This window comes from Caretta caretta, chromosome 7 (assembly GCF_965140235.1).
Source record: "Caretta caretta isolate rCarCar2 chromosome 7, rCarCar1.hap1, whole genome shotgun sequence".
Taxonomy (NCBI): Eukaryota; Metazoa; Chordata; order Testudines; family Cheloniidae; genus Caretta; species Caretta caretta.
The window spans coordinates 30,745,509-30,771,831 of record NC_134212.1 but is presented as its reverse complement, the minus strand read 5'-3'; the positions used below and the strand labels follow the sequence as shown (position 1 = coordinate 30,771,831).

The following is a 26,323-nucleotide window of genomic DNA, read 5'->3' as shown; positions in this document are numbered from 1 at the left end:
AGGAATCTTAGGAAAGATGTGGACAAACTGGAGAGAGAGGCCCAAGGCTTAGAAAACCTATGAGGAAAGGTTAAAAAAAACTAGGAATGTTTAGTTTTTTGGTTTCAGAGTAACAGCCGTGTTAGTCTGTATTCGCAAAAAGAAAGGGAGTACTTGTGGCACCTTAGAGACTAACCAATTTATTTGAGCATGAGCTTTCGTGAGCTACAGCTCACTTCATCGGATGCATACCGTGGAAACTGCAGCAGACTTTATATACACACAGAGAATATGAAACAATACCTCCTCCCACCCCACTGTCCTGCTGGTAATAGCTTATCTAAAGTGATCATCAGGTTGGGCCATTTCCAGCACAAATCCAGGTTTTCTCACCCTCCACCCCCCCCCCCCACAAATTTGTGTGAGGTAGGGTGTAGGTAGGATGCTTAGGGCCCCTGGAGTATAGAGCCTGGAGGGGATCCATGTAGGGTGGGGAATGGATGGGTGGGGCTCAGTGCCCCACAGTGGAGTCCCCCTAGCTGCCTAGAGGGGGCGGGCCCGTCTCTATGGCAGCGGACGCCCCGCCCCGCAGCCCATATGTGGGCCCCACGCGGAGGCGGCGCTCATTCCGCGGCCGGGATGCTGCTGCCGCTGGGGCTAGTCGGGCTCCTGCTGCCCGCGGCGCTGGGGGCTGCTCCGGGAGCCGGGGCGCTGCGGGAGCTGGAGGCTGCCCGGGACCCTGCGGCCCTGGAGGCGGCTCGCTTCGCCCTGGAGAGCTACAGCCGGGCAGCGGAGCAGCGCGGGGGGCCGGCCCGGCTGGGGACCATCCGGCGGGCGCAGGCCCAGGTGAGGGGCCGGGTGGAACGCGGTGTGTGTGCCGGGCCAGGGCCGGACCGGGGGTATCCGGCAGCCTGGCTGGGGATGGGGAGAACGGACTGTGGTTCGTGTTTGCAGTCACGCACCGGGTGATGAGAGCCAGGCTGGGGAGGGATCTGGTCTGTGCTGCGGTGCAGGGCTGCAAGCTGCGTCGTAAGGCCACGGCGTCGGCTGCGCAGGGGTCTGGACTGGACAGGGTACAGGGCAGAGTGGCTGGGGTATGAGTTATGTAGACCAGGGCATGGCGGTGGGGTGCGGAGGGAAAGGCTGGGACATATGGGCTGGAGTATTGTGTACAAGGACTAGTGGGGTCTGGCCTGGGTTATATGGACTGCGGTGGGGGTCACAGTGTGTGTTATATGGCTAAAGGCTCTGGCTTGAGTTGTAGACTTGAGGGTATACACATTGATCATACAGGGCAAAGGGGTATATTGGGTTACATGGACGGGGATACCGGGCAAAGGGGCTGGGGGGCATGGCCTGGGATAGAGGATTTGGCAATGACAAAAGGAATAGGGATTGCCAACTCATACCTGGGCCTGGTCTGTGCTAGAAAATTAGGTCATCTTAACTACGTGGGTCAGGGGTGTGACAAATCCATGCCCTAAGTCTCTGTGTAGACCGCGCTAGGTCAACAGAAGAATTCTTCCATCAACCTAGCTACCGCTTCTCGGGGAGGTGGATTACATGCACCAATGGGAGAACCCCATCGGCGTAGGTAGCGTCTACACTGAAGTGCTACAGTGGCGCATCTGCGCTGCTGTCATGTTTTAAATGTAGACAAGCCCTGAGATATATGGATCCTTGGGGTTGTAGTTGATATGCTGGGGTATAGCCTGGGCTATAAGAGGGTATAGCCTGGGGATAAAGACTAGAATATACAGTAAAAGTACTAGCAGTGTCGTTTGAGTTATATGGACTGAGTTAGAGGTTCTAGACAGGTGTACAGGGCAAAAGGACTGTGGGAGATGGAAATTGGGTTATATGGACTAGATAAGGGGCTGTGAACTAGATTATGTGAACTGGGGCCATAAACTGGGTTATGTGGATTGGGAGGAATTACTAATTTGTATGATTACTTATGTGTGTTTCTAAGGGCAGTTACCACCCTGTGAATCTGACTTTCCTTCTTAGTACAGTAACGGGAAGGAAACAATTAGAACCTCTGTAGAGAGAGTAACAGATTTGTGAGCAAAAGGTTTATAAAGAATCATCCTGGCCAGATAAATGTGGTCGTTTCTGTAGCTAAACAAATGGACACATGGAGAATCCTGCCGTAGGTTGGAATGTTACGAAAACACTTGCTGCAGTCTCTCGCAACATCCTAATTGAAAAATTAATTCACTTTGGCTGGGATCAGAGCACAGTCATGTGTGCTAGACATTCTCTAAGAGACTAAAGAGATAAACAGGAAGGTGTTCGAGTTGGGGAGGTGCCTAATTAGTACCATAGGGCATGGCTCTATTTAACTTGATGATTCAGGAGAAATAGCACATGAACGAAATTTGCAGAAGATTCTAATAGTGGGATCAGCTGGAAATACTGTTGAGAACTGAAATAATACAAAACAGTAATTCATGTTAGAAAAATGAGCTTTTTCATGGAGATCTGCAGCTAACATGTGAGAGGAAAATTAGTCTGAAACGCAGATACTCTAATGGAGGGAGAACTAATCTGATGCATCAGGCAGTCTTTTCAGTTGAGATAGGAAAGTATGAATGCCATTGTACAAGACACTGGCAAGGCGTCATATGGAATGCCTTGTTCCATTTTGTTCTGGTCACTCATGTTCAACAAAGATGAATTCAGATTGGCCTGGTACAGAGAAGGGCTCCCAGGCTGATGATCAGGGGCATGGAAAGCTGATTTTATGAGTGGAGACTGAAAGAGCTTGGATTAGTTTAGCCTGACCAGGCAAAGGCTGAGAGGGGATCTGTTGCTCTGTCTAGGTACAGTGGGGGAAACTCCACAGAGGGAGAAGAGCTATTGAAGCTAAAGGACAATGTTGGCAGAAGAACAAATTGGGATAAACTGGCCAGGAATCAACTGAGGCTGGAAATGAGAAGAAGGTTTGTGCCCATCAGAGGAGGGAGAGTCTGGAATACCTCCCCATAGAAGCAGTGCAGGGCAAACAACCCAGCTAGTTTGAGGATGGTGCTGGATAAGTTTTGGACTGGATTCAATGATGGGGCGTTGCCTGCAATAGTGGGGACTGGACTTGATAACCCAGGAGGTCCCTTCCAGTCCTACGTTTCTATTGACTTAAAAGCTGATAAAAGAAAATACATGTTTCACACACCCTGTTGTGACCCTTTGGAACTACTTGCCTCAGGAAGTCATTGATGTCAAGAACTTAGCAAGATTCAGAAAGGGATTGGCCATTTATATGGATATCAGGAATATTCATTTGTCCTACATAATGATAATTTTGGAAGGGATATAAAACCCTGTGCTTCAGGGCTTAAGCCGATCTCTGTTAGAGACCACGGTGAGAGCTAATGGAGTTAGGGGACGTTATCCCATATCTTCATACTGTGGGGTTCTTGTGCCTTCCTCTGAAGCACGTGGCACTGGCCACTGTCAGAAACAGGATTTTAACTAGACAGACTTTGGGTCTGATCCAGTCTGGTGCAAGTTTCTCTTTCAGGATAGCCCTGGGGAGACACCCCGCACATCCTCTGCAATCTTGCACTCCATTCTAGGTCCCTCAGCGCCAGAGGCATCCCATTCCAGGGCAGAGAGGGCATAGCATCCTGGGGCGGTGCAGGAGCCTGTCTGGCACTAGGTATAACATATGCTTTGCTTCCCATGTCCCCCTGTGACAGTAGCTAGTGTGCAGAGAGCTCCAGCCGCATCCTCTGGGGGCTGGGAGCAGAGTCAGTGCGGAGCCCTCACTCCAGCTCTACCCTGACTGGTGCGGGAGATATTCTCAAGGGTCAGTTTACTTCTATGCCAGGGCTCCTAGGAGCTCCACTAATACAAATACTAACTTTAAGATCCCTTTGCAGTGCCAGGGTGGCGTGACTGAGGAGTCAGACCCGCTAGTCTGGATTTGTAACCAGCAGGAATTAACTAACGTAATTAACAATATGTTGCATCTTTCTACTTAAGAAGTCCTGTAGAAGAGTACGTGATTAACCCTTCCAGATGCTGGTAAATAAGAAGATGCAATAATTTATCCACACCCTTTGCACATTACAAATAAACCAGTTATCGGAACCCAAAATAGGGCAAAGCGTTCTAAGCTTACAGGAGACTTGAGAGGTGAGGAAACCCTATTCGGGTATGTCTGCACTGCAGGGGGAGGTGTAACTCCCAGCCCAGGCAGACGTGCACAGGCTAGCTCTGATTGAGCGAGCGTGCCATAAATAGCAGCGTGCCAGGGGGCACAGGCTGTGGTTTGGGCTAGCCGCCCAAATCCAATCCTGTTGGAGATCCTAGGTATGTACTCAAGCGGTGGCTTGGACTAGCAACTTGGGTACGTTCCTAGGATCTCAGATGGGATTGCGCTCTGGTGGCTAGCCACTTTTAGCATGCTAGGGCACGTACACCTACCCCCACTGGGAATTACACCTCCCAGCTGCAGTGTTGACACACCCTTAGAACTTGCTAATGGACTGTCATGTGCCCCTGTCAGTCGCAGCTAGGCCAGTAAAGGACTATCTTCTGGAGATAACAGTTACCATCTTTACATCCCTACTGTGTTGGTTTCCATTCCATTTTACTTACGCCTTTGCGTTACTGCTGGGAACAATGAGGAACAGAGGAGGCAGTTTCACTCTTGTTTCTAGTCAATTTCACTTTTCAAGTTTGGCTAGCATAATGGAGGTCTGTCTAAAAATTACATTCCAATTCAACCACACGTTATTGGGCTGGATGCAGGAATCGCTGGGTGAAATTCTCTGTCCTGTGTCAGGCTCCTGCCTGATCATAGTGATCCCCTCCTGGCTTAAAATCTGCAAATTTAGCACAGGTCTACCCTCAAACTTCAGACCAGTTCTGGGAGATCTTTAGTTTTATAAAGAACTGCTTCTGGTAGATTACTTTCTGATTGCATGTTACCTCTGTATGTAGCATTGATGAGACCAGTACGGGAGTAATTTGTCCAATTGTGGGGGCCACATTTTAGAAAGAATGTTGAAAAATTGAGAGGATGTAGAGAAGAGGGCTGGGAAAAAAATGCCTGACAGTGAGAAACTTAAAGAGTGCTTCTCAAAATGATCAAAAGGTGACTTGATCCTGGTGTGAAAGTACCTTCACAGGGAGAAAATCCTGGGTACTAAAGGGCTCTTTAGTGGAGAAAGGCAGAACAAAAACCAGTGGCTGGAAGTTAAAACCAGACACATAGCAATTAAAAATAAGATGCAAATTTTTACCAATTAGGGATTAACCCTCGGAACAAACTCTCAAGGGAAGTGGTGGATTCCCCATCTCTTGATGCCTGAGAGTCCAGACCTGACTGCCTTTCTGGAAGGTGCTTTAGCTGAACACGAGTTATTGGGCTTAACACAGGGGTGACTGTGTGATATTCTCTGAATTGTGCTATACAGGAGTTCAGAGTAGATGATCTAATGGTCCCGGTCTGGCTTTGCAAAATGATGAAAATGCTTTATATTCACCTGTATAATAAATAAGCTATGAAATCTGAACCCAAGTTTGTCCCAACAAGATCCCTGTAGCATCCCTTGCTGTAGAGATGAGCCAGAACTTGGCTGTAATGAATATAGAGGGGAATCTTTATCAAGGCTGCCGGACACAGGCAAACCCTGGTGTTCTGTCTTTCACCAGTTCCCCATTTATTGTCACTGCATGCTAAGTTCTAGGCTGGGGTCTGCAGTAATGGAGCAGATGGTGCCATGCTCTGCCTACCTGAGAACTGTGTTCTGCTTGCAGGTGGTGAATGGGATCAAGTACTATCTGGATGTGACCCTGCTGAAGTCACCATGCAGCCACTATGGATTCACAAACCAGGATGCCGCCATCTGTGAAAATTCAGTGGAGCCGGAGCAAATAGTAAGGACCAGGTGCTGGGTTGTGGTTTTGTTTTGGGTCTGTCACAGCTCCACCCGCTTGGCGCTACACCCCCAGCTTCGGCACAGCCTCTTGGAGGAACCACCTCAGTGTACCAGATCCCCAACGGGGGTGTGTGTGTCTCACCGTCTCCAGCACTCCTGCTTCCTGCTGTAATCTCTCTTCAGTGAGTCCGGCTGAGAGAGACTCCTGGTAGAGACTCGTTAATATACCTCGCCCAGCCTTTGCAGCGACACTCAAACAGTGTTGTCAAAACAGTCGGGTTTATTAGTCAGCTGGAACACCACGTAGGTCGTCCTTAGGTTAGCACAGAGAAATGAAGGTCAAAGACTAGTCCCGATCCATTCTGGCCAGCACAGAGCCCAGCAAGCTGTAGCGAACTCCAGGTTCAGGCTGTCTCTCTCTCTCTCTCTCTGTCTGATGTCCTTGATTAGCTCCAAGGTGAGAGCCCAGACTCCATCCAGAAGCCAGTTCCTATCCCCCCACCTTCCCAGTCCTTTGTTCTGGAGCTGGGGTGATCTTGCTCAGTTTCCCTGCTGAGAGGTGAGGAAATCCATCTCCCTCTGGGTCATTGGTTATTAGGTGTCAGTGTCCTGGTGACTGGATTTGCCACTGGCTTCTCGGATTCTCAGTTGATATGGGGTCATCCTCGGCCAGTCCTTTTTAATGACCCATTCAGGCTTAGACAGACAGTCCTTCCCTCCCCCCCCCCCCCCCCCCCCGGCAGCCATACAAAATGTAGAGGAAACTGAGGCACACATAGGGGCCATAAATATATTGCAGAAAAATCCTGTTTCATCACAAGGTCCACTTAATCAGATCCACCCACTCTTAATAGGTCAATTAAACTGGTGTGACTCTAATGTCACATCACTGACCTCTGTGGGATTACGGCCAGATTCTGATCTCTGTGCACCAGGATAAGTGTGTATTCAGCTCGCTGATTTTCATGGGGTGATTGTGGATTTACACTGATATCACAGGTTTCAGAGTAGCAGCCGTGTTAGTCTGTATTCGCAAAAAGAAAAGGAGTGCTTGTGGCACCTTAGAGACTAACCAATTTATTTGAGCATAAGCTTTCGTGAGCTACAGCTCACTTCATCGGATGCATCACGAAAGCTTATGCTCAAATAAATTGGTTAGTCTCTAAGGTGCCACAAGTACTCCTGTTCTTTTTACTGATATCACAGAGAGCAGAATCTGGGCAGAGATATTATGAATCACTGCCTTTCTCCTTCCCCCAGTAACTCCAGGAGGGTCACATCTCCTACTGGGTAGGAGCCCAAAGGATACACTTAATTTGCATTAAATGGAACAGGTATGATGGTACGGCTAATGGTACGGCAGCTCCCAGCATACCTTGCTTCATCTTGATTCAAGTGGAGGGCACTTATTGTTGAGCATGGCATCCTGGGATCTGTAGTCTTTGAGGCTCTGTTTTAAGAGAAGGCAGACAGTTACGATCCCAGTGAGTGGACACATTGGGAGGTCTCATCTGGGATGTGGGGTGGTGTTTAGGGATTGGACTTTTCCGATTCCTGATGGGGATTCTAGAAAGGGATGTTGTTCCCAAAGCATGATGGGGGCAGAACTCTGTGGGTGCCACCCCCCCTCCCCCACCACCTATGTCCTGTGCACATGCCACTCTTACAGGCAAACACATTCCTTCGGGTCAGAGTGGGAGAACTGGAGAAACTGGGGGGGGGGCTTTGTAGCAGTGGCAGGATAGAGCTAGATCTTCCTATTTCAAAAGCAGCATCACTACTGCTTGATCTCCAGGAGAATTGCTCCTGGTGTTTACAGAAGGGGGGCTAAGACACACAGCTGATTGTCTTCTACTGGTTGAAATCAGAAGCAAGGGCACATGTGTATGTACATGCAAACCAGCGCCAGTTTCTTCAAGTATTAAAATGGGGTGTCAAAAGCAGGCAGTGGAGCTGAGGCTCTGGGAGATGGCTCTGAAACTAAACAGGGACGTTACTAACACAGAACCCAGGAGTCCGGTTACATTGTAAGCAACCTGCTGGTCTGAGTTTGTCCTGTGTCAGACTCTCCAGTCATTGTCCCATGAGCCAGGCCTCTGTCTGCTGAATCCTCTCATTCGTTGTCTTGTGACCTGGCATTAACCCAAACACGCTGTAACTAGAGGATCTTTTCATAGCTTTCATTAGTGGAGGATCAGCTGAGTAACTCGGGTGCAGCCTGTTGGCTGGAAGGAGAGGGCTGTGGAGTGAGAAGTGATTCTGCTCTTCTCTGGCATCCTTTCAGCTGAGAGTCTCAGAGCATTTTACCAATAAGTTAAGACACATGCACCCCATCCAAGAGTTAGGGAAACACTGGCCCCATTTTACAGAGTACAGCTGAGGGGCTTCCCCAGCATCACATGTTAGGAGCAGAAGTAAGAGTAGAACCCAGGAGTCCTGACTCTCCTGGCCCTTCTGTTCTAACCCAACAGACCCCACCGTCCTCCCAGAGTCAGGAACAGAATCCACCACCACCATCACCATTCCCTCCCAGTCCACTCATCACTGCTGCCTCCGGGCAGGTTTCTGTACTGTTCATTTATGAAATTCTGAGGCAAGGCCTGTTTTTCTCTCTGTCTCCTGGAAGTCTTGTCACTTTGAGGTCTGGAGTCAGCCATGGATGAACAGGAAGAGGCTGGTGAAGCAGGAATGTCGTCCAGCTGGTATGGCGGGTCTGCATGGGTGTCATCCCTTTAAAGGATCCTGACTAGAATGTAAACAAGAGCATTAAGTCTGGAATCAAAGCCACACCCCTCCACCACCTGCACATGGCCACTTGCCGTGTATTTCCGGTGTGGAAGGAGCTGGTTATGAAAGCTTTAATCCACTTCTGGCCATTAAAGAGTCCTTTGGCACTTTCCCAAATAGCTGGCTGTTAATCCAGTCTCCTGGCCAGACTCCAGCTCGGGTGCTTCCACTCTGTTGACCTAAATTCCCCCCTTGTGGATTCCATCAGCTGTCCTGTCCTCCCCACCTCACCTGCTCCGTAGCATTGCTGTGCACTATTGCAGAGCTGCCTTATCTCATCCCAGAAGTGGCTGCATATCAGCGATCCCTGCATTGGTGAGGCCACTCCTGAGACACTGCATCCAGATTGGCTGACGAACTGTGAAAAAGATGGTGACAGCTTTGGAAAGGGTTCAGAGAAGAGCCACAATATTCATCCGTTCTAAGGCCGGAAGGAACCACTGTGAGCATCTAGTCTGACCTCCTGCATAACACAGGCCATAGGCCAGCCCTGAATTAATTCCTGGCTGAACTAGAGCAGAGCTTTTAGAATAACATCCCATCTTGATTTAAACATTCCTAGTGGTGGAGGATCTACCCCAGCCCTTGGTCTGTTGTTCTGATGACTAATTCCCCTCATGGGTAAAAATGTGATTCCCATTTCCAGTCTGAATTTGTCCAGCTTCTGGCTTCAGTGATTCCAGTTCTGGAAAACCTGCCTGGAGTTAGAGACTAAGGCCTGCTGTAGACTCCCGTTTTGTCCTGGTATAGCTGTGCCAGTTAGTGGTTCTGTGTAACATAGACAATGTTTCACTAACCTAGTGATATCTACCCAGCCCTAGTGTGGATGCCGTTTCCTGGGGTAAAGGAGCTTTTACCAGAATAGCTTATTCCCCTTCCTGTACTGGAATAGCTGTACTGACATAAGCATATCTATCCCAGTATAACTGCATGCACATGGAGAGGGTTGTACCACATTAACTAGAGTGGTATAGTTAAAGCAATACAAGTTTTGTGCATAGACTGAGCTTCTTAGAGCCTTAAAGAGGAAGATGTGAGTTGAACTCAAGCTGTAAGTGTGTCCCCAGGGAGGAGAGTTTGGAGAGCAGAGGGCTCATCAGTTCAGCAGAGAGAGGCAGATTGAGACCCAAAGGCTGAGAACTGAAGCTGGACAAGTTCAGGCTAGCAACGAGGTACATATTTTTAACAGGGTGGGGTTTAACTGTTGGAACAACTGTCCAAGTGATGAAGAATCCAACCTGTCCCTTCGAGTTTTTAGGGATTGGGTGCATCTCTAAATCTATGCTCTAGCTCAGCCACCAGATATGGGCTCCAGGCAGGAAGGACTATCGGAGGTCCTCTGGCCTAGGCTATGCAGGAGGTCAGAGTGGATGACCACAGTGGTCCCATCTGGCCTTCCAATCTGGGAATCTAGAACAGTGAATGTGCCCTCCAGTGGCTACCAACAGGATAAGGGACCTGCTACTGCTGCTAGCCAAGGGAGATCTCCTTTAGCACAAGCAGTAGAGGCTGTTGGGCAGGGGTGGCCAACCTGAGCCTGAGAAGGAGCCAGACTTTACCAATGTACATTGCCAAAGAGCCACAGTAATATGTCAGCAGCCCCGCATCGGCTGCTCCGCTCCCAGCGCCTCTCGCCCACCGGCTGCCCTGCCGATCAGCGCCTCCCCCTCCCTCCCTCCCCACACCTCCCAATCAGCTGTTCTGTGGCATGCGGGAGGCTCTGGGGGGGAGGGGGAAGGAGCAAGTGCATGGCAGGCCCAGGGGAGGGGGCGGAAAGGGGTGGAGTGGGGGCAGGGCCTGTGGCAGAGCCAGAGGTTGAGCAGTGAGCACCCCCCCGGCACATTGGAAAATTGGCGTCTGTAGCTCCAGCCCCGGAGTTGATGCCTAGACAAGGAGCCGCATATTAACTTCTGAAGAGCCGCACGTGGCTCCGGAGTCCCAGGTTGGCCACCCCTGCTGTTGGGCGTGAAGAAGATGGGCACTGGCCCTCATTCTCCCAAGGCATGAGATCTATACACTAACTGTGTCGGGGCTACCTGCAACGTTTGCTACTGCCTCCTCTTGTGTTTAGAGCCATCAGAGAAGGTCCAAAGTGCAGCCCCCCTGGAGCCAGAGGAGCCGGCTCATGCAAAGACACCAGAAGAGCCAGTTCGCTTGGAGGCCCTTTCCCAGGTGGGTGGCTGGTTGCCTCACTCCTCCTCCTCTCTAGCCCAGTTTGTCCTGTCCCTTGAGGGGCCCCAGTCTCTGTTCTAGTGATGGTAACTCATGTGGGGAGAGTGTGTTGGGCTGGAACTAGGACACATGAGGCCTCTTGCTCCCAGGGTAGGGCAGGGGGTGTGGCCTGGATTAGGGGGGTATGTCACCTGGGGCGGGGGTACTCCTCTGGGTTTCATTTCTCCAGTCCCCTCCCGTGATATGCTGCTTCATACCTTCCCCCATGCCACTGCCCTGGCCTCTGGCTCCACCCCTTTGCCACCCTGCCCCTATGCTGTGCCTCAGCATGGCACCTCCTCTGGTTACCAGCCCTAAGGCTGACCTCCTGCAATGCTCCAGAGACAGACCTGCTGCAGGAGGAGACTGAGAATGGGTCTATAGCACCCCCTACAGACAGGCACTCACCTGGCCTTGGCAGATGGCACATCTTCCAGCATCAGCCTCTCAGATACCACCTCCAGCCTTCCAGGTCTCTAAGTCGCTTGCTTCTGTGTCCCTAGAATGCATCCGTCCAGCTGATCTCACTGTTCAAAGACTTCCTGACCACCTACAAGAAGAGCTACAAGGATGAAAGAGGTGAGCCCCAGGTGCTGGCATATCTCTTGGGCCCCCATCCCACCACCTTTCCAGAATCCTGCGAGCCAGCTCCCATCACCCTTTCAGCTCTTCCCACCTTAGAATCCTTTGCACTGGCTCCTGCAACACGGCAGGGAGCCCCCTCTATCTTGGACACACTCCCTCTCTCACAATGACTCTGACTCCCTGGATCTGTTGCCCTGTTTAGAAACCGAGAGGCGTTTGCAGATCTTTGCGGAGAACCTGGAAAAGGCTCAGACGATCCAGGAGCTGGACCAGGGCACGGCCGAGTACGGAGTCACCAAGTTCAGCGACCTGACGGGTGAGAGGGGTGATGGCTTTGCACTCAGTATGCCCATGGAGCCCTGGCAGCACACCCTACAGGAAAGCGCTAGGAGCTCCCCGCTCTCTACGCCTGGGGCCAGGGCTGGAGTAGCTGGGAGCTCTCCACACAGCCAGCGCTCCTGCCCCACTCTCTGCAGTGCCCCCTGTCAGGGGAGATCATAGGCAAGTACCCTGGGCTTCCTGAGTCCTGGGCGTTTCTCCAGAGCTGCCCTCTGTCTCATTTCAGAGGAGGAATTTCGCTCCCTGTACCTGAATCCGCTGCTGGCTAAACTCCCGGCCCGGCCCATGAAACCGGCTGCCATCCCCAGCGACCCGCCTCCTGCCGAATGGGACTGGCGGGAGCGTGGGGCCGTCACTGACGTCAAGGACCAGGTGGGTTTCCATGGCTACATCAATCCGCCACCCTGACAGCCGCAGCTGCAGAGCTTAGGCCAACATAATCTGCTGTGGCACTCTGTCTCCCGCTAGTGGCTAGACCAGGTATAGCGGCTGAGGCGGCTAATGCCTCTGAGCTAATGTAACTGGTTTAGAACAAGCTGTCGAGGCTCAGGGAGGTAGATACAGAGGTTGCAGGTTTGATCCCTGCGTGCGACCCTTCCAGGGATGTCATGTCACCAGTGCTAATATAGCTGTCTCTGTCTCATCCCAAAGAGCACTGCTGCGAGAGGCCAGGCTCTGTGGATGAGGGGAAAGCGGTGGACGGGTTGTTCCTTGACTTTAGCAAAGCTTTTGACACAGTTTCCCACAGTATTCTTGCCAGCAAGTTAAAGAAGTATGGGCTGGATGAATGGACTATAAGGTGGATAGAAAGTTGGCAAGATTGTCGGGCTCAATGGATAGCGATCAATGGCGCCATGTCTAGTCGGCAGCCGGTATCAGTGGACTGCCCCAAGGGTCGGTCCTGGGGCCGGTTTTGTGCAATATCTTCATTAATGACCTGGAGGACGGCGTGGATTGCACCCTCAGCAAGTTTGCAGATGACACTAAACTGGGAGGAGAGGTAGATACGCTGGAGAGTAGGGATCGGATACAGAGGGCCCTAGACAAATTAGAGGATTGGGCCAAAAGAAATCTGATGAGGTTCAACAAGGACAAGTGCAGAGTCCTGCACTTAGAACGGAAGAACCCAATGCACCGCTACAGACTAGGGACCAAATGGCTCGGCAGCAGTTCTGCAGAAAAGCACCTAGGGGTTACAGTGGACGAGAAGCTGGACATGAGTCAACAGTGTGCCCTTGTCGCCAAGAAGGCCAATGGCATTTTGGGAAGTATACGTAGGGGCATTGCCAGCAGATCGAGAGACGTGATCTTTCCCCTGTATTTGACATTGCTGAGGCCTCATCTGGAGTAGTGTGTCCAGTTTTGGGCCCCACACTACAAGAAGGATGTGGAAAAATTGGAAAGAGTCCAGTGGAAGGCAACAAAAATGATTAGGGGACTGGAACACATGACTTATGAGGAGAGGCTGGGGGAACTGGGATTGTTTAGTCTGCGGAAGAGAAGAATGAGGGGGGATTTGATAGCTGCTTTCAACTACCTGAAAGGGGGTTCCAAAGAGGATGGCTCTAGACTGTTCTCAGTGGTAGCTGATGACAGAACAAGGAGTAATGGTCTCAAGTTGCAGTGGGGGAGGTTTAGGTTGGATATTAGGAAAAACTTTTTCACTAGGAGGGTGGTGAAACACTGGAATGCGTTACCTAGGGAGGTGGTGGAATCTCCTTCCTTAGAGGTTTTTAAGGTCAGGCTTGACAAAGCCCTGGCTGGGATGATTTAGTTGGGGATTGGTCCTGCTTTGAGCAGGGGGTTGGACTAGATGACCTCCTGAGGTCCCTTCCAACCCTTCTATTCTATGATTCTATGACTGGAGTAGCTGGGGGTTTCCCTGCAGTCAGCATTCCCGCACCATTTCCTGATGGGGTTTGGGAGGGTCTGAGGGTTTGTGACATTGTCGTGTCACTCGTGGGCCATCATCTGTCTGGCCTTGTGTTTCCAGGGTATGTGCGGCTCCTGCTGGGCTTTCTCTGTCACCGGCAACGTGGAAGGACAGTGGTTCCTGCGCCGGGGGTCTCTCGTCTCACTCTCGGAGCAGGGTATGTGGCTGGCACTTGTGGTGTAGGAGCCAGAGCTGGACTGTGACACATATAAGGGGGATCCCTTATCCAGGGCCCTGTGGCTCTCCCAGCCTGCACTGCCCAGTCTTGCCACATGGGGAGCTCCCAGAGTCCTGGGCTGTTTAGCCAGGAGAGGGAGCGCATCGCATGGCTGGTGCCCCAGAGAGCCTGACCAATTCCCAGGCTTTCTGGACCTAGCTGGTTTCCCGGAGATGATGGCTCTTCGGAAATTCCTGTTAAGAGTCGATCCTTGCACCAGAGTGAAGAACCCAAACTTGCTTTGAGGAGAAGGGGGGTTGGTTGCTGGGTTCCTCCTCCCACTCCTTATTGGGGGTGGGGATTAGGAGGTGGGAGCTAATCCCCCTTCAGTGCCCTGATCTCCCCAGAGGTGTTTGCAGCTTCCTCTGTGATTTCAGCACTGTCAGCAAACCTGACCAGGTCTGGGTTGGTGGTAGAGCCAGGCAGCCCCAGTCAAAAGCGGGGGACCCTGTCGTGTTGAGCTCTACACAAGACCCTGACTGAGGTCGCTCCGTGCCCCCGGTGCTGGACAGACACACAGTGAGACAGTCGCTGCCCTGCAGAGCTTCCATTCTAACTAGACCAGGGTGAGGGCGAAAATGTGCACAGAGGGGGGAAGGAGCTTGCCGCAGGTCAGTGGCAGGGCTGGGAATAGAACCCAGGTGTCCTGACACCCTAGTCCAGTGGCCCACGCTACCTGCTGAACACCTGTGGCGGAAAGAGATGTGGAGGAGCCAACAGGGGGTGGGGACAGCTTTGCGGCCAGCAAAGCTTTGGGAGACCCTAACAGAGCCTCGGGAGTGGCTCCAGCTGGCCACGAGCATCCCAGCTGCGAGGCTGTTCCCTGGGGGGATGGGAGCCTGAGAGCCTCGGGTCGGTAAGAGGCCGGTCTCTCTCCCTGCAGAGCTGGTGGACTGCGATGGACTGGACCATGCCTGCGGAGGGGGACTGCCTTCCAATGCGTATGAGGCCATTGAGCGGCTAGGTGAGTTCAGGACCATCCAGGCCCAATGCAGGGAGGTCAAGGCCTCATCCTGACTGGGGCAAATAGGAGAAGCTCAAGGGTTGGGCGGTTAAGGAAGATGAGCAGTTGTTACTAGCTGAGGTAAAATAGAATAGCAGGGTTGGAACTGAGGGGCATTGGCCGGGCTGTATGCGGGGGAAACCTGGGGCTGCGGTAGCAGGGGGCTGCGGGTCGGGATTGAGGGGCATTGGCTGGGCTGTGGGTGGGGGTGATGGGGAGCCTAGGGCTGGGGTTGGAAGGGGCTGCGGGTCGGGATTGAGGGGCATCACAGAGCTTTTCCAGATCCCTGTAGTCTTGTACAAGCCCCAGGCGAGTTCCCTGCGGCAGGATCTGTCTCTTAGCCCCTGGCATTATTAACCCTCCCTTCCCGGGGATTGCTCCTTCCAGGTGGCCTGGAGACAGAGGGTGACTATAGCTACGAGGGCCACAAGCAGAGCTGCAGCTTCTCTGCCACCAAGGTGGCTGTCTACATCAACAGCTCTGTGGAGATCTCCCGCGACGAGACTGGTGAGTCTGGGTTCCTCCTACTGCCTCTGCTCTGCCTCCTAACTCCAGTCACTGGGGCCTGGTATGGGGAGGGAGGGAGACTCGGAGCTGCCTGTGGAAAAGACCTGCCCTTCCACACAGCTTTGTGTCTTAGGGTAGATTGGGACCCTGTGTTGTTTCAGGAGCTATCCAGAACTCCCAGGCGAGATCTTCCCCCACGTCATGCCAGGCGCTGCACAGACAGTCCCTGCCCTAAAGAGTGTGGGAGGGGAAAGGCAGGCACAGAGCAGGGAAGGGCGTTGTCCAGAGTCACGCAGCCTGCGTGTGCCAGAGGCCCAGAGAGACCTAGCTGCAAGGAGCACAGGGAACCTCATGAGCCATGTGAGGCCGAGACCCCTTGAAGGCTGTTGATGCCTGGCGGATTGTGCCTCTCTGCCCCCTTCCCAGTCAGCTCTGCGATAGACCCAGCGCCCCTGCCACAGCCCAAACTCACCTGTCCTGTCTGTTCCAGAGATCGCGGCGTGGCTGGCGAAGAATGGACCCATCTCCATTGCACTCAATGCTTTCGCTATGCAGGTGAGCAGATGCTTCGGGGCAGAGCCACCTGCTCCCACATCCTTATAGACTGGGTGGGATTGCAGTGGAGTTCAGACTCGCTGGTTTGTTACAGCCTGGCGCAGGCAGGCGGGGATGCAGCATGTGCCTCCGATAAAGAGCTGTGTGAAGGCCCTGAGGCTGCTGACATGTCCTACCCTGGCCCTGGGGCTCTCAGAATGAGGTGTTAAAACCTGGGACCTGAGTTCTAGCTGAAGTCAGGTGGTATTGGATCCAGTGGGATGCCAGAGAGTGAGCATTCAGCTGGGGGGGGCTCTCCCTTTGCAGTCAGTACTGCCCCAATACCTGGGCTTGGCACTAGGTGGTGCTGTTATACAGGGCAAGGACTCAGTAAGGGGCACTTCGCATCCCAGAGGTGGTCAGCACTGGACAAGGGATCCCTGTATTACAAAGCCCTGTGCTCCACCCTAAGGGCAGCTACATCTCGGTGGCATTGTAGGGATCTGTGCAGTTAGCTCGCTAATGTTATGTTCCTCATCTCCCTCCCCTTCAGTTCTACAGGAGGGGGGTCTCCCACCCCTTCAGGCTCCTTTGCAACCCATGGATGATTGACCACGCGGTGCTGCTGGTGGGGTATGGGACACGTAAGTGACGCTAGTCTGGAATCCACAGGAGGGCCCCCCACGCCTCGGGGAACGTCGATTCCCTAGGCTCCCTTAAACCTAATGAGCCACCTTGAGCACCATCCTGTTTCCCTCCAGGACTGGCCTTGCTGGCCCTTCCTCCGTACTGTCCAGCCTAGAGCAGGTAGTTCTCATTGCCACCAGCATGTGTCACTGTTGAGCCAAGTCCCTGCTGCTCCCAGCTCTCTCTCATGGATTTGTACTGACCAGAGGCACAGAGATGGGAGGTGGCTAGCTCAAAGGCATAGTGAGTCTGGCAGAATCAGAGAGAAACCCTGGTGTCCTGGCGCCCAGCTCTGCTCTAACCACTAGACCCTACTCCCCTCCCAGAGGTGGGGATAGAACCCAAGAGTCTGGGTACTACTAAGACCAGTTTCTATAATGTACAGAATCCCCCTTGCTATAAAAGTGGAAGCTGACAGCAGGGGCTCAGGCAGTGCTGGCTAATGCTGCAACACCCCCTAGCAGCCTGGGCTCTGCCCCAGCCATGTATCAGGAACTGTCCAGCCCCCTCTCCTCAAGCTTAGCCTTCATGATGGACCTTTCTACCTTCCAGGTGACCGCACCCCCTTCTGGGCCATCAAAAACAGCTGGGGCAAGGACTGGGGCGAGCAGGTGAGTCCAGTAAGAAGCAGCTGGTGCCCATGCTGTGGGTGTGGGCTGGGATAGAGACTGCTTGGGCCACCTGGCTTTGTTCCTCTACTCCCAATCCATCTCCCCTACACTGGCTGCCTGGCTTTCCCATCCTTCCCCCAGCCCCATCTCCAGGGAGGGGAGGCTAGGCATCCTCCCAGGAGCAGCTCATGCTGCCCTCCCTCTGTTTTCTCCCACGTTTCCAGCCTGGCCTAGTTCCCCAGTATCATCTCTGGCAGCAGAGAGTCAGGGCTGGGCAGCGGTGGATAGAAAAAGGGATCTTCCTCAGGGCTGCTGGACACAGACCAGTCCTTGTGGTTCTCCTGGGATTCCCAGCCTGCACCTCCCAGTCTTGCCACAGAGAGGTGCACAAAGCTAAGCCACAATGAGCAGGTGCTGGGTGAATTAGGCCTGGAGTAGTGGCTTGCTGGCTGATGGGAACGCACCAACCCCTCTTTTTTTCCTTTTCCAGGGCTACTACTACCTGTACCGGGGCAGCAGAGCCTGCGGGATGAACACCATGTGCAGCTCAGCTGTGGTGGACTAGACACTGCAGGACCTCCCCCACCCCACCTCCCTGTGAATCCCCTCCTCTGTGTCTCACTACCCTGCCCCCAGTCACTGCCCCAGCCCCCCGGCACCAGCCGAGCTAGGGCCTGCTAGCTTCCCTAGAGCATAGGAGAGGGACTTGAGAAGGGGGAAGGGCCCTGGCTAAGCTGGGGGAGATGCCACAGTGTGGAAACGCAAAGGGGCCGGGGAGAGACTTGACTTGGGGCTGGCTGATCAGCAGGATGGGGGAGGCTGTGCCATGCCACCAGGGGGCGCTCATGCATGCATCTTGAGCCCAGAAGGGAGCCCTCTGCCCTGGAGAATGCCACCCAGAAAGAGCTGGGCTAGGATTTCCACTGCAGAATTTGTCCTTATGGGCCATCTCCCAGGGCTGCATCTTTGCAAGCTCTCCCACTGCCAGCTGAGGTGAGTGGGACAGACTTTGTGGAGTGAAAGGCCACCTAGAGTGGGCTGCTGGTGGCACTGGAGCTGCTGCCCAATCTATGCTACAGTCCCTTGGGCCTCCTCCAGCCATGGGTTTGTGCAGTATCCTGGAACGGTGTGCCACTCATCTCGTGTTCCTCCCCCTGCCCCACTGAGCTGGAACCAGGGGTCTTGGCTCCCAACACGAGGACTGCTTTTCAACCCACGCTCTGGAGGCAGCTCGCTCTCTCCTGGCAGAGAAATGTTCCCCACCTGGTTTGCTTTCATTGGTGGATTCAACACAGTCCCTGCAAGCTGTGCCTGTTCCCATCTGGGGGGGAGGCACTCTGAAAAGCTGGAAACCCTAATTTCCATATGCCATCCCTGGCCCTAATTCTGATACACTGCCCCTGGCTGGAGCTGCTGCTTCTCTCTGGAACAGGAGCTGGGCCTGCTGGTTTCCATTTTTCTAGCCTGCCTGGCTGGGTCTATTACAGGGAAACACTAAGGATTATGCTAAAGATGGGGCATTAAGCCCATGAAACTGACCAGTCTCTAGATTCTGCACCCCTCCCTGCCAAAACCATTTTTGCTCCTGTCTCATGTCTTGGGGCAGGGGTTTCAAAAGCTTCAATTTTGGGGGTGGGACCTTGAAGGAGCCTGGGTTTACAAAGGACAGGCCCTTGAGTCACACTCCCACCCAGCTGTGGCTTTTGGAAAACATTAATTGCGGTGCCCCAAATTCTCCTGGCTCTCAGAGAAATGGAGGCTGCTTTGCAGGAGGGTAGACTAGACTGCAGGATACAGCCAGGTTCGGCCCGAGACCAAGCCTGCCCCTAAATCCAGCCCTGGGTACAGCCAGCTACTGTTTAGCTGAGATTTCCTCCCCTGGCTCTCCTTTCACTGCCAGGTGGGCAGTCCTCCCTCTGGGCTCCCCTTACAGGGCAGAGCGGAAGAAAAGCTCCCTTAAATTCCAGAGCTCAGTCCTGGCACCAGCTTGCATGTGAGCAGGGCTGGTCAGCCAGGAAATCTCTCTTGGAGGCAGCAGTTCTCTGGGAGGGTGGGGGAAGGGAGCTTGGAGCACTGCATGCTGGGAGTTATAGTCCACCCATTCACACACGTGCTGTATTTTTCAGGTTTCAGAGTAGCAGCCGTGTTAGTCTGTATCCGCAGAAAGAACAGGAGGACTTGGGGCACCTTTTTCAGCCACTCTGGTGTTGTAATTTGGCTCTGAGCGAAGAGAATCCAGCTTTCCTTTAATGCCAGACTGGCTTTCCCAGGCTCCCAGACAGGAGCGTTAATATCCTGCCTGGAGCTGGTCAGAAAATATTTGATTTTTTTCAGTGGAAAGGTGTGATTTTTAAATTTTTTTTCAAGAACGCAAAAAAAAAAATTGATTCTGAAAAGCTGCCAAGCTGGGATCCTTGCATCTCCCATGATGCATTGTAGTCTCCCCTCTTGCTGGCTAACCCCAGTGTCTCATGGGAGTTGTAGTTTAGGTGCTTCTTGTGCCCATTCTCCTCTGCAGGCTGGGATCCTTACTCAGGCTAACCTCCCATGTTACACTGTGCTCTCCCCTTTTGGGGAGGCAAAGGTGGTGTGTCATGGGAGATGTAGTCTGGGGAGCACAGTCCGTAAGGGGGAATAGGGACACGAAGCGTCTGAACTGCACTCCACTGTGGCGTTGTGGTAGCCTGTGGGAACTGGAATATTTAGTTGCCAAACTATTTTGATTGCCGGGTGTTTGGTTTTTTTGACGCAGAAACAAAAACAATCTAGATTTTTTTTTCCACCAAAACCAGATCGTTTTCACGAAATATTCCTTTCGGTGAAAACGTAATTTCCTTCAGGAAAACCAGGTGGGTCAGACAATTTTTGCCCAACCTATATGCTGCCTCCACTGCAGCCTTGTCCCTTCCCACGCAGGGGGTGGGCAGGTGCAGTCTACACTAGGCCTCCTGGCTTCTGCTGCCAGCTCTGCTGCTGCCAATCTGCGTGGTCTGTGGGCAAGTCCCTTCTCCTTATCTGTACAGCAAACATGGGCTATACCCCCTCCCCCTCCCCGGGGTGCAAATTCATATAGGAAGCCCTTTGTTCAGGCAAAGTGTTATTGTCAGAGTAGGTGATCAAAGTTGGGGAAGATGGGGGGGGGAAGCTCTGTGGCTCCCTATATCTCCTGCCCCACGCCCCAAGCACTGGTGTAAGTCCACAGTAGGATATGGTCGAGTAGGCCTAGCTGTGATCTCGCTGCTAAAACCGTTCCATTACATTTGATTCTTTCCGTTTCGCAGAGCCGCACGTAGCACAGGTTGGGGGCTCTGAATGAACGCTGCTAGAGGCTCGCTGCAGTATTTCCCCTCCGGGGGCTCCATGGTCAAACGCACTTTGCAAGTGGATTTGCACAAGGCAAGGGGGCAGTAGCCTTTTGTGATTCTGCTTTATGCCTGCCCGGGAAGGATCTAGTCCTCCCAGTGTGTTACTGAGTGACTGGGATTTTAGTGCCATATGTTACATCATCACCAGCCCAGATCTCTCCTAAGCAATAAAGAAAAGCCTGCAGGTTGTTGGGTTTTTTCCCCCTCCATTCTGGAAACTCAGGACTGAATTAGCTGATCGGGGTTCTGGCTCACGGACTGAAATGGCACAGAAAGGGGGCTAGAGTTCTGATCCTTTGTGGGACTGAACCCCTGCTTAAAAGAACGGGCACTTGTCCCAGATAGACCACAGCAAGGAAGCTGCATGTACAGGTAGGACAAAAGTTCAGCGCACCATGGCCTACCTCCCAGACGTGGGAGGAACAACGGGCTGCGGTTTGTTAAGCACTTTGCTTTTGGAGGATGCTGTTACAAGCAGAGGAGCAAGGAGGGGGTGTGTGAGAGGCTTTTTGGTGGCAAAGTTGGATTTTCCCCCTTGTCGTTTGCATGGAGAAAAATTCTGCTGGTTTTGTAACAGAAAAATGCGAAGGGCTGTTCTCTGTGCCCGATCTGTGCACCTGGAGGAGAGGGAGGGCAGGCTGGGCCTGCCACAGAGCAGTTGTAGCAGGAGCTCAGAGCAATGCTGTAGGGTTTGATGTTCCTTGATCTGCGTTGTACACTAATAATAAATGATGAACCCAGTGCCTGAGCTGCATTTTCTGTCTGGGGCCGCAGGACGCCCTCCCCCCCAAAACAGTAAAGTTGCAAAGCAGCACCCCTAAGTGGACTTACCATGGGCAAGGTGGAAGTGAAGTGAAATTGAGGGCACCTCCCTCCCTTAGACCACTATGATCACCCAGTCTGACCCTAGGCCTGCCCTGAAGTGATTCCTGGTTGAACTACAGCACGTACTTCAGACAAAAATCCAAGCTTGATTTAAAAATGGCCAGAGAATCTACCCCACACCCTGGGAGGTTGTTCCAATGGTTAATTCCCCCCACTACTAACAATTATTTCCAGTCTGTTTTGTGTCTAGGTTCAGCTTCTAGCCCTTGGAGCTTTTAAAGGTACAGCAGTTTTCAGTCCCGCTCCCACCAGTGCAGAGGGATTTGAACCCATCCGTGGTAGTACTGGAAGCCACTAAACTATCCTTAATCTACGGGGCCAGGAGAAATACTTTTCCCACATGCCATTATCCTTGGGAACTCATGGCTACAAGATACCAAGGCCGAGTAATGGGATTCAGAAAGGGAGTGGACGGTTCTGTGGGTAACAAGAACATGCGAGTTCCAGTAGATTTAACACATTTTGAAGTGGGTTGGATCTCAAGCTGACGGCTTTGGGCCATGAACCACCAGCCTCTAAATTATCCCATCACTGCTGCAGCTCAACTATTGGTGACAGGCTACTGGGTACAAACCTCAACGTAAATGCCTTGCCCTAGAGTGACTGACTCCAGGGAGTTACTGGGGATGTTCACACCAGCGCGTGCCCGCTGGCGCTGCTGCAGCAGGCCTGGACCAAGGGCTCACATCAGTTGAGCCCCATCAGTGGAGTAACAGCAGGGCAAATTGACATGAGTGGGCGCACGGCCTGGGTATGTGATGCTTGCAAATGCCAGATCCTAGGGTGGTTTGGGGGGAAATGTTCGGTGACTGGTTTCTAGCCTTGCCCCCTCCCCGCCGTACTGTGAGTGTGTGAAGTGCCCAGAGTCTCACAGGAGACACTGAAGGACAAGTGTGTGTCCTGAGTGTGTGTGTGGGGAGGGGAGGGGTTTTTTGGAGCCATGCAAATAGTGCTGGGAATTTGGACACAAGTGCGTGGGGGGAGGGTAAGAGGCAGATGGAGCAATAAAAAATAACCAGCCACTGAGCCGACCATGGTGAGATGCTGCAGTAAAGTGGTTTATTGCTGCTAGTGAAGCAGGTCCAAGACCCAGCAGTAACGGAAAGAGCCCAGAGGCTTCAGTTATGTCATTAAATGGATTAGAAGTTAGTGGGGAAGCAGAGGAATTGGTTGATTTCTTCTGATCCCAGTTTGGATTCAAGACACTGATCTCCGCCACGTGCTGGGAATAAGGCTGGGGGAATAAAGAAAAGAAGTGCGAAAGGGAGCTGGTCTATGTCCTGCGAAGTTTTGATGGTGGAGCAGACGTTTTGGCTCATGGTCATCTTGGCGTGAGCTAGAGCAGGGCTCAGTGACTGACCGAGTTGCATTGCTGACCTATCTGTGTCCTCTTGAGCCAGGGCTGAGACCAGATCTGGAACTCACAGCGCACTTTCTAGGGGTGGAATGAAGCACATTAGAATGGGCGTGACTCTCAGAGGGGTGTCCAGTAAAACCCAGCTGTCCTCTTCCCCCCAGCCTTACACCATAACTGTGGGCAAGTCATGTAGCTCCGATCCTCAGTTTCCCCACTCATAAAAAGGAAGGGGGTGTGAAGCTAAAGTCATTGCTGTGTGTGCAGTGGGGAGATGCTATGGATGTGTGGGGCATCAAAATACAGAGCTAACAGAGCTCAGTGTCCAGTACATCTACACCCCTGTATTTCATGTGTTTATCCTCACACCCACCCCGGGCGGCAGGGCAGTGCTCCTAGTCCCAGTCTACAGATGGGGAACCCAAGGCACAGAGAGAGGAAGCGACTGGCTCGGGCTCACACGGGGAGTCTGGCAGAGCAGGGAATAAAACCCAGCTTCCCTGGGCTTCAGATAAGTGACCTCCCCATCCTTGTGACTCTGCCATGCCCAGCAGTTCCTGGCCCCTACCCAGGATCAGCTCCCAGCTCAGGCAATGCCAGGTTTTAACCTCCCTCCTATTCTGTGCCCAGCAACTCCTCCTATTTCCCCTTCAGTTTGATACACAAAGAGCCGGCTACTATTGGAGGTGGATTGGGCTGGGAAAGCAGCAAGGGCAAGAACAGCAAAGGACTCCAGGCTACCTCCCTCTGCACCACATCAAGCAAATCCTCCACCCCCTTCTGCGCCTTCTCCAAGGCCAGCAGAGGTTGGTTGGTTGCAATCCAGGCTCGCAATAGATTCTGGCTGAGCTGCCTCCTGCCCCCACCGCAGTGTGGAATTGGGGCAGGACTGGGCCCCACTATTTAGGAGTGGATGATGATAACTTTATGGTTTTACATGGTTTAGCCCCAATGGAAAGATTTCCCTTTGCTCTGTTGTTCTCAAAAGCAGCACCCTGCAGAGAGCGGAGCCCGCAGCCAGAGCAACAGTGAGTGTGAGCCCCACCCTGGTCTGGGCCCCTCTTCCCCCTCCCACCGCTTGTCCAGTTAGATGGGAAGGGCTTTGTCATAGGGAGTGTCCGTCAGCTGGGCTCTACCCAGTGCCTGGCATGAGGGGACTCCCCATCCCGATCTCACTGGTGGGGATGTGGCTTTAAATAATTGTCTCAGAAAATCAATTCTTGGCAAACCAAACTGGTGCCTCAAACCCAGGAGCCGAACCCCGAATAGGTCCAGTCCCGTCCTCTCACCTTCTGTTGGGGCGGGGGCGGCAGGGGGCACTTGCTGAGATCCACGGGTTCACCCTGGTTTTTCCTGCACAGTGTCCCCACCAGCTCCATGGTCAGATGTAGCATGAGCCCAGACACGACCTGCAGGGAGATTGAGGAGCCCGGCCTGGTGATGAGTCCCTGCACGACCCCCAAATCCTGCCTCCCACCCCTGAATACCAGGAAACACGTGGGGCTGAGCTCTGAACCTCCCCATTGCCACACGCTGCCCCTTAGGCCGTGTCCAAACTAGGGCAGTTGCGGCGGGGAAGAGGGGGTCAGTCTGTCCCACCTGGACTATGATCTGGGTTCAAAGCCCTTTGCAGGCATCAGGGGATTTGCTCCCAGTGCTCCAGGGGGCATTAATGCCCATCCTCGTGTCACAGAGCAAGGAGCAGGGAGTGAGGGGAGAGGGCAAAGTTAGCCAAAGGGCCTCCCACTGGGCGGCTCAGCTGGGGAATCCTTGGGCTGGGTTTTCAGTGGTGTTGGGGCAGCAGGACACCTAGGTGCCAGCCTCATTGCCCATCCTCACTGCGGGTCCAAACTATACATCTCCTTCCCCCTGCCCTTCCCCCCCGGTCCACGCCTCACCAGATGCCTTCCACCCACACTCCGCAGCCTTACCCACCCCAGCTCTGAGCCCTGGATCCCAGCTCCACCAGACCCCTCATCTGGGGTTGCACCCACAGCACCTACACCTTTACCCCCCCTCACTTGCTCCCTTTAACACCTGCATCCACTCACCTGTCTCTGGGCGCTCAGCACCTGCAGCCCCTGGCTGTAGTAGGGGCTCTTACTGCGCTGGTTGTAGGTCTGTTCAGCTGCATGAGCCGCCTGCTGGACTTCTGGGTCTGACACTGGCACATTTTGCAGCCCCCCAGCAATAGGGGTCCCCAGAGTGAGGGGAACGCCCAGGAGGAGCAGGAAGCACAACCAGGGACCTGCCACTGCTGCAGGGAGTGCCATGGCTGAGAATGGCCAGAGCTGGGGATGGGATGCTAAGATATAGGCATGGAGCCCCACCCCCCTGGAATGGCCCCACCCACATGGGATAGAAAAATTCCACCCTACATTACATAAGACCCAAGTATAGATGGGAAATAAACCCCCAGGGCTTGATTCAGCCACTAAGGGCCAGGGGAAAGGGACCTTTATGGGGCAGGTCATCCCAGAATTCCCCCTTACGTGGGGCATTTCTGGCACCTTCCTCTGAAGCAACTGGCAATGGCCACTGTCATGGGCGCAATGCCAGGTTACATGGGCCCATTGGTCTAAATGAGTGTGGCCAGTCTTAGTAGAGCGCTGCCCACCGTAGAGCGCCCCACCCACGGCACATGGAGAAACATCCCCTAACAGGGAGCCCCGCTAGCTGACAGATGGAGCCCTGCCCCTTGGAAGGGGCCCTGCCTCAGAGAAAAAGGCCAGGCCTCAGCTCCATTCCCCTGTTGGTCAGCTAGTAGTTGGGCAATGGGCACCAACTGATCTTTTTGCTTGTCCCAAATCCATAGTATTTATGGACAAGGGAGGGACGGGCGCAAAGAGACTGGTCGCCAGTGACTCTCATTCAGTGTTGTCTGCCGTGGCCTCTGTTACGTTCTCCTCGATCTGCAGGCTTGGCCATAGGGCCTGTGTCCCGGTTGGAGTCAGAGAGGTGAGGGTCAGACAGAATCCACCTGGGCTCCCCTGGCATGGTGCTGTCCCCACTGAAAGGTGGTGGTGTCCCAGAGCACATGCTATGTCCCTAAGCTGTACCCCCTCCTTCACTTTCTTTTTAATGACTGGTCAGGCCTAACCTCCCTCACTTGTGGTCAGGTTTGTTCATGCCCAGTTTTGCCCCGTTCCCCGTGAGGATTTGGGGGATCTGTCTGTACAGCTTATGAATTCTGGTTCATATTATGGAATGGCTCTTATGAAAACTGCTGTACCATGAACGCCGGTCCCGATGCGTAACCCTTTGCCCTCCCAGCCGGAGAGAGAGCAGGTCTTGCCCATGCTGCGGACAATGGAGAGTTCTTAGCTTTGATCACAGAATAGTTATGCTAATGAGTGGGCATCCTAGGGGAAACTGCTTGTACCCATTGTCTCTGAGGGGAGGGGGTTTAGGGGCCGTGAGTTGTTACCAAACCAG

General features: G+C 53.1%; 2 protein-coding genes across 2 annotated transcripts; one reads left to right on the top strand and one right to left on the bottom strand.

Moving 5' to 3' along the window:
- The first annotated feature begins 589 nt into the window (after positions 1–589).
- On the top strand, positions 590–21,390 carry LOC125640534 (cathepsin F). Its single transcript, XM_048859132.2, has 14 exons — positions 590–825; positions 5,749–5,868; positions 8,497–8,572; positions 10,729–10,829; positions 11,372–11,447; positions 11,656–11,769; positions 12,019–12,164; positions 13,786–13,882; positions 14,826–14,906; positions 15,333–15,452; positions 15,943–16,007; positions 16,540–16,630; positions 17,226–17,284; positions 17,775–21,390. Exons 1-14 carry the CDS (start codon positions 619–621, stop codon positions 17,847–17,849), a joined length of 1,428 nt encoding a protein of 475 aa, XP_048715089.1. The 5' UTR covers positions 590–618; the 3' UTR covers positions 17,850–21,390.
- Positions 21,391–22,576: 1,186 nt separating this feature from the next.
- On the bottom strand, positions 22,577–25,161 carry LOC125640536 (cystatin-like). Its single transcript, XM_048859134.2, has 3 exons — positions 24,940–25,161; positions 24,178–24,297; positions 22,577–22,969 (listed from the first exon to the last, which is right to left on the bottom strand). Exons 1-3 carry the CDS (start codon positions 25,159–25,161, stop codon positions 22,883–22,885), a joined length of 429 nt encoding a protein of 142 aa, XP_048715091.1. The 3' UTR covers positions 22,577–22,882.
- Between the last annotated feature and the right edge of the window lie 1,162 nt (positions 25,162–26,323).

Excerpts from the sequence above, each read along its gene's own strand:
- LOC125640534 (XM_048859132.2), top strand. The coding sequence starts at position 619 with ATGCTGCTGCCGCTGGGGCTAGTCGGGCTCCTGCTGCCCGCGGCGCTG. Across the intron at positions 16,008-16,539 it reads TCAATGCTTTCGCTATGCAG|TTCTACAGGAGGGGGGTCTC; the intron begins GTGAGCAGATGC and ends CCTCCCCTTCAG. Across the intron at positions 17,285-17,774 it reads GCAAGGACTGGGGCGAGCAG|GGCTACTACTACCTGTACCG; the intron begins GTGAGTCCAGTA and ends TTCCTTTTCCAG.
- LOC125640536 (XM_048859134.2), bottom strand. The coding sequence starts at position 25,161 with ATGGCACTCCCTGCAGCAGTGGCAGGTCCCTGGTTGTGCTTCCTGCTC. Across the intron at positions 24,298-24,939 it reads TGCTGAGCGCCCAGAGACAG|GTCGTGTCTGGGCTCATGCT; the intron begins GTGAGTGGATGC and ends ATCTCCCTGCAG. Across the intron at positions 22,970-24,177 it reads CGCCCCCGCCCCAACAGAAG|AAAGTGCGCTGTGAGTTCCA; the intron begins GTGAGAGGACGG and ends TTCCACCCCTAG.